This window comes from Propithecus coquereli, unplaced genomic scaffold, assembly GCF_000956105.1.
Source record: "Propithecus coquereli isolate 6110/MARCELLA unplaced genomic scaffold, Pcoq_1.0 Scaffold403, whole genome shotgun sequence".
In the NCBI taxonomy this organism is placed as follows: Eukaryota; Metazoa; Chordata; class Mammalia; order Primates; family Indriidae; genus Propithecus; species Propithecus coquereli.
The window spans coordinates 1,571,328-1,584,017 of NW_012149764.1; the positions used below are offsets into that span (position 1 = coordinate 1,571,328).

General features: G+C 33.2%; 1 protein-coding gene across 2 annotated transcripts in view; it reads right to left on the reverse strand.

Moving 5' to 3' along the window:
- RFX3 (regulatory factor X, 3 (influences HLA class II expression)) overlaps nucleotides 1–12,690 on the reverse strand; it is a 358,295-nt gene that overhangs the window by 65,859 nt on the left and 279,746 nt on the right. For both annotated transcript variants that reach the window (XM_012652878.1, XM_012652879.1), the window contains 2 exons: nucleotides 10,051–10,232; nucleotides 5,817–5,936 (listed from right to left, as the gene is read on the reverse strand). In XM_012652878.1, the coding sequence (XP_012508332.1) occupies nucleotides 5,817–5,936; nucleotides 10,051–10,232 (302 nt within the window). The remainder of the gene's footprint in view (nucleotides 1–5,816; nucleotides 5,937–10,050; nucleotides 10,233–12,690) is intronic.

Sequence of the window (12,690 nt, forward strand, 5' to 3'; positions counted from 1 at the left end):
AATCCTTCTGCCTCAGCCTCCCGAGTAGCTGGGACTACAGGCATGCGCCACCATGCCCGGCTAATTTTTTCTATATATTTTCAGTTGTCTGATTAATTTTTCTATTTTTAGTAGAGATGGGGGACTCGTTCTTGCTCAGGCTGGTTTCGAACTCCTGAGCTCAAACAATCCGCCCACCTCGGCCTCCCAGAGTGCTAGGATTACAGGCGTGAGCCACCACGCCCTGCCCACATCTTTTATTTATAGCTGGCCCTATCTGTTAAACAGATTCTAGAGGAATACCCCTCCCCATCTTCTTTATTTAGAGAATGACAATCTGGGTGCACCTGATGCCAGGGCGTCAACAGTAACAACAACAACAACAAAAAAGTCATCTGAGGCTCTAAGAAAAAATAAATTAATAAGCTTCTTGAATACGGCAAAATTAGCCTCAGTTTCTTTATCAGTAAATAATAATATAATTACCAAATGAGATCTTGCATATAAAGTGCAAACTGAAAAACATTTAAAATGTTCAATAAACACTGATCATGAGAATAAGTAAATGGCAACTGCTACTATTATATTATCAAGATTTACATGAATGATTATAGCTTGATAATTATTGAGTTGTGATTATTTATGATCTCCTGTTTTCAACGGAAAATATGATCATTACATCAGGGACCAGTGCAGTGGCACAGTGAACTTTAACTACCTCAGTGCCCAGATTCCTTATTTGTGTCCAAAAGCCAAATGCACAGGCAGCTGATTATCTTCAGCTCCTGTTACCCTCAGCCGCCTCAGAGCAAATTAATGACCCCAGGGAATTCATGGGCTAGGAAAGCAATGATAAACTATTAACATCAATCAAAGTTGGAAACCACTAGCCTAGAGCTATAGAGAAATGGAAGCCAAATCTGCCCAATTGCCAAGCTTCCTTCTCCTCCAAAACACCTGGAAATTCCTTAAAATTTTTCTCTAATGCTTATAGTGTAATAATGATAACAGTAATAATTATTACCAGTTCTTGAATGTTCCCAGTTATAAAAAAACTTTTATATACTGTTTTCCATTTGAACTTCAAAACATTTGTGAGGTAGTCTATTATTATTAATTTCCATTTTGCATATGAAGAAACTGAGACCCAGTGAGGTTAAGTCATATACCCAGTAGAAGTGTCAAAGGAACCTGTACTCAAATCCCCATTCTAAATATAGGGCTCTTTTAACTGATCTCTGAGCCCTATATTAAGAAAGGTCATCTAATGACAAAAGTTCTTGGATTCCCTCCTTTACTCCTTAGGAACATGCATGCTTTCACATCTGTCTACAGCCAAAGCAAAAGTATCCTTGCTACACTATCTTTCCAATTGACTTTTCTCTCTGTCCCTTAGTGACACAAAGGTTCATTCTTTTCCAGAATCCAGTTCTTGTGTAGAGATCATGCAAACAGGCAGGAAGTGACATATTTACTCACTTAATGGAAACAAACTCATTAAAATGTGATTTCTCCCTTTATTTCATATGCAAAAATTTTATTACATGTATATGTTTCTGTTTTGGTTATATTACCTCTTTGAGGGTGGAATTCTTACAAGAATAAAGAAAAGAGGAATGAGTTCTTGTTCTGGTTGCTATATGATTATGGATAAGTTACCTACCATTTATTGACTTCAGTTTTCTCATCAAGATGGGTTGGACTAGGTGATCTCTTCCTTCCAGCTTTACCATTTTATGATTCTGTGATATCTCTTTTAGATGTAATGCACATATTCTGTATGCGAGTGACAGCTGATATGTGTTTGTTGAAGAAATGATAAATGAAATTTAATATTTTGAGAATGGCTACTGGGATCAAACACAGCCAAGCATATTATCAACAGCACTTGGCTCTATTCTCCCACTTTTGCTACTAGGATTTGGAAGAATAACTAAAATATATGTGCTGACACTTGACATATTTCTTTTAAAACGTATTAAAAATAAACTGCAGCAAACACTTTTACTTAGTTTGGAGAGCTGAAAATTACTGACCTTCTTTTTGCTCTATAATAGCTTAATCTATTTATTATCTAAATTAGGGTAAGTAAATCACTCCATGAGTGAATTCCCTCGAACACAAAGATTACCTTATTTAAGTGCAAAAATTATTTTCATATGAAATATTTTCAACAACAGATATTTTAAAAACCATTACACAGTTCTCTTGCCTACTTAACCAGGGTATTTTATCTCTTCTTGATTACCCATAATGTTATCAATATGCAAAACAGTTATTACACTGTGTTAGACTAGATTCTAGTCTCTAGAGTGATACTTGATGGACCTACTGGAGTGCCTAGGTCTATTTGTCCCTCCACAGAATGTCCAGAGACTGCTGTATTGAAAAAATAAACAGGGGACTCTGTCTAGTTATATTTCCTCTTGCCAGCTGTCATGTCCCATGATTGCCTGGGAATCAAGTGGGCTCTAATCTGCTCCTTTATTTTAGGTAAATGGCTTGAGCATGGCTTTATCTTTTCAATTAAGTGAAACTACGGGCTCTGTGACATCTGCTTTCCAATCAGAAGCTGTTTCTATTTATTTTCAGACACATGGCTATGCTGCATACAATGATGTTGCTGGGAATCTGATTTGTAGATAAGTGGAAATTTCTTCTACCATCCTATCAAATCTTCAAGTGAGATACCTTATATAAAGGAGCTCAAGAAATTGTAAAGCTATATAAAACCATAATCATTAATATCCCTAAAACTAGGGGTATTGAATAATTCCAAATCATCAGAAAATTTATAAATTAAGCTCCAAAACTTAAGTTTAATTAACAAAATAATCACTGCATATACTTGTATTTTTTCACTATATGAACATGTGAAACATACAAATTTACATTATGGAAGATCTGTACACATAGATGCATATAATAAACCTTGAATTATTTAAACAATTTGAATATTGTGAAATATTGAATATTAGTGCTTGGTATAAAATATTTTAAACCTTTCACATGTCACTTGTATTTTAAAAAAAGAATGGCAGTCTATCATATAAATTTTAATATATTCAGTAGAATCATTTTAGTTTTGGAATCATCATTTTTAAAATTTTTTAAGTCATAAAACAAATGAAAAAAAAGTTATTTTCTCATAATTTTGACAAATACTCTTAACTTAGTCCTTACATCCAGACTAATGGAGAGAAACTTCTCTTTTGTCCAACACTTCTGCACAATGGGCTGATTGGCTTCAGTTAAGGGCTATCAATGTTGTCAGATTCTTACAGAGAGACAACAGAAGACTCTTGCTGCCCTGCTGATCCCAATGTGAGGCCCATGCACAGTTGGTAACACTAACACTGCCATCAGTTAGCAAGACACCATTTCAAGAGCAACTGTCCATAATCTAAAAACGTGTATCATTGAAAACACCTAACAAATTAAAAGAAGGTTCAGTACTTCTTTGGTTCTCTAACATTCTTGTTTCATAAGAAGTAAGAATCAAACTCAATAAGAAGCTAAAGTCAGTAGAATTTAGTAATACGACTGGGAATTTTATACACTTCTTAAATATATCATATTTTATGTATTTCTAAAAGCAATTACCACTGTACTGAGGTGGCTTGCTAACTTTTATAGCTCTGGCATCTGTTTCAGGAGGAGACCAGAGAAAGTCCTAGGTCTTGCTTATGTAACTCAGGCTTTTTATAAAGAATGTCTCTTGAAGGCTTCCATTTTTATGACAGCTTGCTAGAATTTCTTAAATCACAGAATTGGGCTTCGGCTGTCAGGTACAATTTATCAAGCTTTTATTCATAATTAAGTTTTAGTATATGTTATTTCTGAAGCAAATTTTTTCTTTTTCTTGATTTCACTATCATCTCCACTGGGTAGTGCTGCTATGCATGAGTGCAGGAATCACACCAGAAAGTAAAAGCCGTAAGTGTTGCCGCTAACAGATAGAAAAAACAGTTATAACCCAAAAGAATAATAATTTATTACAACTCACATAAACTATCTCCAACCATACAAGGTACTATTCTACAGTTTATGATTTTTTTCAGAGCCCTTAATACGTTTCACTGGCTATATATCAAAAAATAAGGATCAGCAATTAAAAAATGAGATTGAGACTCTGTGAATAAAAAACCTAAATCCTTGAGATACCTTATATAGTAGCCAATCTGGAACTAAGTCTTCAGTCTGGAACACTTACACTGGAAATATGACTGTGTTAAAGCCACTTAACAAGTATCCTTACCTCCGGTCTCTTTCCATTAAATATGTCTTGCCCAAAATCAAAAAGTCATCTCTCTAGAAAAAATCAAAGTTTCATTGTTTTCTTCAAAGCCTTACATAGCTTCATAGCTATGTTCTGCACAAACAACAAACTTAATTAGCTTCATATACAACCGAATCCCTTAATACATGATCCAAAGTACTTTTAAATCTCATCTCCCACTAAACTACTCAATGATCTCTTCAACTCTCCCCCTGTAATACCAACCTCAACAAATCATGGACCGCTTCCGAAAGATACCATAGACTTTACCCCTAAGTACGTTTTCCCTCTTCCTGAATATTTCTCTCTTTCTATGACTCCTCTAAGTCACTACTCAAATAGAACTTTCTCTATGCAGCTTCCCAATCCTCCCTCTCTCAGAGTTTGCTGACAATTCCTCTGTATTCTGATAGTTTCCTGATCAAAGCTTTATTTTAGCAATACTCAGATTGCATTCCTTTTAATTTTCTATTCCCCATGTGCTTCCCCTTCTCATTTCAAAAGGTAAGAACTACTATGTCTTATCTCTGCCTGCAAGACCAAGCACACAGCGCAGTAGAGACTCAATCAGTGTTTGCTGACTAAATACATAAAGGACTACTGTGCGATATATTCTTTCTCTAGCATTGAATTAGAGCTAATGTTTCTGACGAAACTAGTATGGATGTGGAGATCTGGCCAAGGCAACTAATCATTCCAGATCAATGGATTAGGACCTATGCGGAAGCCTCCTTTCTCTTACCTAATTTTGCATGCTCAACTGAAAAGAAAAATCACAACTGCTGTCATGGAGGAGCTATGCTGGTAAAGAGGGAGGAATTTTTCATTTTATTTACTCTGAATTATGACATAGGTCACATGGGACTAGAAGGGTCTTGGCTATGCAACAGTATCATGGGCTTGTACACATCATTTAACCTCTCTGGGATTCATCTGAAAAACAAGGCTATTAATCCTCTGATTGTCATAAGGCCAGACTAGACTGAGGTATTTTTCAATACTAAGATCTGTGATTCTATTCATCCAGCCAGCCAGCCATTCTTCCTTCCATCCGTCCATCGCTCCATCCGTTCATGAATGCTTGAGATCTCTTACAGCTCTAACAACAGCAATTCTACGTCTATGAAAATTGGATTCAAAGAACATGTAAGAAGTCCCAAACATTCTACAAGAATTCATACTGTGTCAAAAAGAATGACTTGAGGGACATGCAGAATAGCAAGTCAGAAGCTCATGAATACTGAAATAAGTTTCTCCAGTTGGTATTTGCTTGGATATGCTCCTTAAGTTTTGTGTTTCACTTCCCTGTCTGAACAGTTTGGGATGTTGTACTTAATTTAAAAGGAGCCAAACAGGCTGACTGATAAGTAATTTTTAAAAATTTGGAAAACAGACAGCATCATTGAAACTCTAAATCATATTTAAGAACTATCCATAGTGAAAACATACCAACAGTAACAACATTCTTTTGCACTTAGGTATTTGTTCAGAAAAAACGAAACCTAAACAGCTAAGAAATACACAGCTTTGACATATCAGTGATAACTCCAGAGTCTACCTTTGTTTCTGTTGCATGGGTTGTTGTCTCATAGCCATATACTGCATGTCCTCTTGCAGACGATTAAGAGGGGAATCTGGCTTGACACGAATCCCATAGTAATGGTACTTGGAGTTTCCTCTTCATAAAAGAACAATAAACATTGAAAACACAAAAGTCAGTCAAACTAATATTAATCACATCGGATATCCATTTAACTTCACATTTGGAAAAACTAGGTAAAAGCAGCAATATTAATACTACCTATTTATGATTTACTTATTCTGGATACTTGTGCTTTTATGGTGACAACATTTGAAGCATAAAAATAAGATTCTGAATCAATCACCTCAAGGCCCTAAGAAAAATACTTCCTTACAAGCTTTCACTTAAATATTAGCCAAACAATCCATTTATTACACTCAAGTTACATTTTATCTTCAAATTTATATTTTAAATTTAATTTAGAAAGGGTATTGGTGGGAAAAAGCTTTTGGCCAATAAAAACTCATTAAAAAGATAAAGGGTTATACAGTAAATACATATTTATTGTAAAGTGGCTATACAGAACAAAAAAAAAAAAATCTTGATTCTACTATTGTCTCGGATTGGGGTTCAACATTTTTCTCTTTACTTCAAGGATGATGAAGTAAGTTAACGTCCCTGTTACAAGATGCGGTGGTGAAGTCTGTTACTTAATATCTTAAAAACCAAAAAGGAAGTAGGAATTTAATTTATTGATTTTGAAACATTTTATTAGTCTCTGTTTTTATGGATTCATATCAGCTTAGTAGGCAGAATAAGATATGTCACAACAGATATGAGGAAACTTCTCTGTGAAAATGGCAAATTTCCACCTGGAATAAAAATGTCATAATTTCCCCATGTTCATGAGAAAGACCATGTTTGCTATTAGAAATGACAAACTTTTGCTCTGAATGGAATTTGCAAATTTTTGCAAAAATAAACGTTTTAAATATGTAAATTCTTGCAAAGAGAAAATAGTTTTTCAGAAGTCTATATATAGCAAGACATCAGTACTCTTTCCAATTTTTTTCTTTCATTTACAAAAAGAAATGCAAGGAGTGTGGATTAAATATTTTTTATAAAAATAGAGCAGAGTTTTACTTCCAAGATTAAAAAATATGTATTAAATGAACCCTATATATTTGAAAAGACATTATATAAATAATATTGCTAGTTTAACAAAATGTATCTAAATGACATCTAAATACCTACATACTTTGGGCAAAATAAAGCAAATATGAAAACTTAATGCCTATAAAGAAAAGCATTCCACTTGCAGAAATTAGATACTGTCACCAAAATACACTGCAGAATAGAGCAAAAAAAACCCAAAAAATATTAATGCCAAAAACCTAAAAACCCAATTTGTAGTGTTCTCCTGTACAAACTGGAAGATGGTAAGGAGTAGACATAGAGTAGGAGGTAGGAGGCATTAACCATGAGACAAAACTAGAGTGTAAAATGATGTCTCTCTTGTGAGATCCCAAATAGATGGGATATCTACTTTCTTTTCAGTTTCCTACAATTTAGCACTTTGGTTGGGTTAGGAAAGAGTGGTTTGTGTGTGTGTGTGTGTGTGTGTCTGTGTGTTTCATTTCATTGGGAATGGTTGGGGAGAGAAGCATATTCATGGTCATCAAACTTGATTTGGAGACTGGGATCTAACAAAAGGTACCTTTTGCTTTGCATCTGTTTAAAACACGGTGATTTTATTTACTTTTTTACTCAGGTGCAAAAACTTTAGAAAAGATCTGGTTCTGGTTTGAATAGTTTCAACAGATACTATCATTGATGGATAACAACAGTTCTGCATACAGTTCCCTTAAAAAAAAGTATTTGATTTAGTTTGCCTCCTGATTTATACTCATTTCCTTCTATCCCTTGGATTAGGAGTATAAAGTAAATGCTAAAACAGTTTTCATGTAGAAAGAATCTCTGGGATTCACTCCTACCATTGTCAGTTTTTCTACATCACAGTCTATCTCCTTAACGCTTCATTTGTTTAAATTCTCTCCTATAGTATTTATTTTCTCCTTATTTTTCTAGGCTTTGCTTTACATCCCTAATTGCAAACATTACATACAATTATAAACGGAATAGGAGACACAATTGTTACATAGTAAGGGAGTGGGAACCCAGGCCATCAGAAAGTAAAAGCTGCAATATTGCAATATGTACTTACAGAGTATGGATTCTACTCATTCACAAACCCAAACAACCCCAATTTTGTCCCTTTCTTTTTTAAAGATGGGTTTCAAGGTTTGAATGGAGCCTCAAAATAGGACCCATTGAAATCCCTTTCAGTAACAAAAGAAGCACAACAATACAGCTATTAGAATGTTGAATAAAGCCTAGAGTTTCAAAATATTGGCATGGTATGCCTAACTATAGAGCTATCACCTAAGAAATAGTAGTTAGGTCCCCAAATAATGATTTTTTGTGATTTTGAAAAAAAAATACTAGAGAAACAAAAAGCTTTTTTAAAGGGAATGAAAGCTATTCCTTTAGTCTGAATAGACAATCATATTCTCCAGTTTAAAATAGACTACCTTTTCACATATAGACAGAAGAATACATTTATGAGAAAGCTGAACCTCTAGCAATCTGAAAGCTGTACAATCACTTAAAATGCAACAGGAAGGGAATAATTCACATTTTGAATACATACAGACCTTGTAAATCTCACAAAACTAACACAGTGAAGGGGTTTATGACATGCTACCCCCAAATATGGCATTTGGGGAAACAGCAGCAGTAGGCCATACAAATTAGAAAAATTTCCCTAACCACTTTCTCCTCTGGAGCAGGCCATAAAACCTAGCTTGCCTTCCCTGGAAAATAGGTGATGAGGTCCTCATTCCAGAGAGGTCCTTCCTATACCTGGTAGAAAGCAATGCCTTTATTTCTAAAGACACAGGGACACAGAAGAATCTAAACAAACAGGCCTTGTTGAGTTCTCCCCAGTTTATTACCATTAGATTATACCTGTTTTGCCCAATTATATTTCTCCAGAACTATCTCCTTGTTCATCAGAAAGCATAAAATATACACAGTTTTCTCTGTTTCTTTGGGTCTTCATTTCTGAAAGCTCCCCGTCATGTAAAACTTATATTTACTAAATTTGTATGCTTTTCTCTTGTTAATTTTTTATTATGGAAGCTTTAGCCGTGAACCATGAGATGGATGAAGAAAAAGATCAATCTTTTTCTCCCCTATAACACTCACTCCTCTTTTTTAGTATAAATTTATAATGAAGCCAATTACTACGGTTCTGTTTATTTTATTAAGATTAAAAACTACTAAAATACTGTGAAGTTGTGATTTATAATTAATTAAAGGTATATCGCCTAATGTTACATAGGGTACAACTTCTATTTTAATGCTTTTATATAATTTCTGTAAGATTTAAGAAATCAAAAGTATTCATATCCTTTTGCCTAGCTACTTAAAATATTTATGTTATGATAATTTGTAGAAATTATAGAAAGACAAAAATGAAGCTCCACAGTTCTAAGTATTCTTTTCATCATATTTTGATTAGTAAAGACACTCACATTATTTCCAAAGGAAGGAAAACAGTGAAACTGAAAGCTTCTTCACATTACTGGTTTCTAGTCAATAGAACTATACTGTATTTTTGCTTGCACACATGGGTTCACATAAAGAGCAGGAAAAAAAAAGGGGTAATAAAAAGTAAAATAGGACTGTGTCATCACAGAGGACTTCAAACACCTATATTTTGTACGTTTACCAAATGATTTTTAAGTGGTCTCCAGAAATAAAATGAAAAATTCAGCTTAATTTCTTACTCTGATCCAATAGTTATTTATAATGACAATTAAATGCAATGTTGCAAGAGTCAAGAAATACATAGCTTTTAATTTACTATGTCACTTTATGCATCACCTTTAGTGCAGTCATTTTCAAAAAGAGAATACAGTGATATATTAATTTTTTAAAGCAAGTCTTGTATTAATAGGTTGGCTGCTAATTGCTATATAGTTGAGAATCAGCTCCTCTCAGTGTTTAGGGCAACACATCATTCAGGCATGGTAGTATTCATTGAATAATGACTTTTCCTTTTCCTGGGGATTTTATAAACTGAGCTCATTCTATATTTTTTTCTTATATACTACCTGTAATCAAGTTCTTTTGCTTAAACAATATACCGAGCTGCTCAAGTTTGAAAAAGAGACATTAGATTATGATCTTATTTTTCAGTACTAACCTAGTGCCCAATCTCCTGGTTCGTAGGCCCATAAAGATTGACCTTATTAGTTTTCCAAAAGAGGCAGCATTGACTGGGTCCAGTTTGTGTTCCTGACAGTGTCGAAGGTAGTGGTTGTATAGAGTACTTCTGGGAAGGCTCACTCCTTCTGCTGTCTCATAATTGTCCAACAGCCACTGGAGCTAATAAAAGTAAGACACAGTAAATACACAGAAATCATATAATTTGCCAAAATTTCTACTAGACACTGCAAACAAATATACAGAAATAGTTAGAAGTTCTTCATCAAGTCTTACAACAGAGCAAACTGCTGTAATTCAGAAGCTGGTATAACATGGCTTTAGGAATTCTCAGTAATACTGTAAATAGCTGAATATCACTTATAACCTCAGTCAAAATCCATTTCTTCAAATATTTCAGTATATCTCTGAGATATACTCATTTTCCCTGTATTAATTGCAACCCTGCAGATAAACACCTCTTTAGGGAATTCAAATCTATTAACTGGTCATAAATATCAAAAATATAATTGCTACAGAACAAAACATGTTACCAAGCCTTTCTAATATGTCTTTAGTATTGGTGTGTTATAATACATAAACATCAGGCTGCCTTGTATGAGTTTTCATATTAAGCTTCTATTTATTTTTATAAAATTTTAATTTATTTATCTCAAATTACCACTAGATAATACAATAATAATATTGTCTACTAGGACAAAGTCTTCAAGAGGAAAGTATGAAATTCAGTCATTTCTTTCTTAACTGGAAAGAAACTCACTAGACATTGGCAAAGAATTTATATGCAATAAAAAATAATCATTTATTGCAACCATTTTTTTTGCCTCAAAGCTGTGTTTTTTTTTGTTCACAATTTTGAAAGGCATACTACAGTGGTAGTTGATAAAGCAGTATCTTCTCAGCCCATTGTTCACATTTTAAAGTTTTATGTTGTTTTGTTGTATTTTTTTTAAAAAAATAATCTTTAAAGTACATAATGTGCAAGAAATTTTTAGAGTATCTAATCCAGGTCTCTATTATTTAATTTTAACATTAGCAATATTAAATTATTTATTTATTTATTTACAAAAGGAGAACTGAAATAGACTTAAATGACTTTCTGAAGGTCACATATTGTCTCTGAGTTTGGTTTCCAACTTACATTTCCGTTTCCTGATTACTCTAAACCAACTGTTACTTTTGCGAAACAAATATTTCACATTATCTGTCTCAACAAAATTTCCATACAATATATAAGAGGTATAATAAAGAGCTAATATTTATCATGCAATTCAAGTTAAATATAAATTATGGAAGCCAAAAAACTCATTTATTGAGCACCAACTATGAGTCAGGCAAAGTTCTAGGCATCTAGAGATGCAAAGATGAATGTGATCTCATCCTTGTCCTCTAGGAATTTATAAGAAAATGCTAAAAATGATGATATCGACATTTGAACAAATGAAATATTTCTCCATTTTGCTTACATATTTTAAGATGTGTGATCAAACTTAGAATCTGAACTTTCAGACTTGTAATACAAAAATTCATTAAAAGTATTTTCAGAATTATTATTTTTAACCATGACAATTAAATTTTCCAAAACCATTTTAATTTTAAATATTACTACACGATGTATATGTAATCAAACTTATGTCATTAAACCCATCGTGATTGTTGGCTTAGAAAATACAGCTACCAAACCTACAAGACAGCAGAGCACTTTTAAAAATAAAATTAATGTTCTGGTCGGGAGGACATGAAGGCCTTTACAGAAAACATATGCATATGAATATGTATGTCTAAACATACATATTACCTCTGTAACATATACAACCTTCCACTATAAAAACTTTAAAAAGATTATACAAAATAAATATTCATTTTTATAATGACAGAAAAATATTACAGACTAAAAAGAATTCTTTGGATATGAATCATCTGTAACCTTATAGTCAGTCAAATATGATTTCTAAGTATTCTCCAGGACACATAGAATAGGTTCACTATACATATTCATTCAGTATAAAAGAGAAGAGATAAACTGATTGGGAAATTAAGTTATTGAGGCTCAAACTAGTATTCTGCCTACAACAGTGAGACAACATGTCTGTTTAGTGTTTTTTTTTTTAATGTTAAGACTTTATTGATTATGAGCACATCTGAGGGAACTACACATAAAATGTGGCAATATAATTCTGATTCATATATTTCACCCACATGCTTTGGTAAAATAATTGGGATTTAGAAGCACTTCAGTGGTGTTAACAGCAGCCCTAGTGAACCATGCTGCACAAAGGTGCTGGCTCTTCTTTTGTGTATATATACTAGACAGAGAAAGGATCAACTTCTAATTATATTCTCAATATATTAAAGAAAGCAATATAGGCCCTTGATATCAAGAATTATAAAAAAAAATACTAAGGGAAAAATCCCTGGAAAGGCAAACATATAAAAAATGTAAGTATTTTTTTGAAGAACAGTAATATTTTCCAACTGAACTAATGAAGTTTCCACATCCACAAACATAGAATACACAATATATGTGAGTTAAAAACGCCAAAGATATGTTTGCATGTATACCTATCTATCCTCATAAAATAATGCATTTTATAAAAGGCATAATAGTGTGATTTCTTAA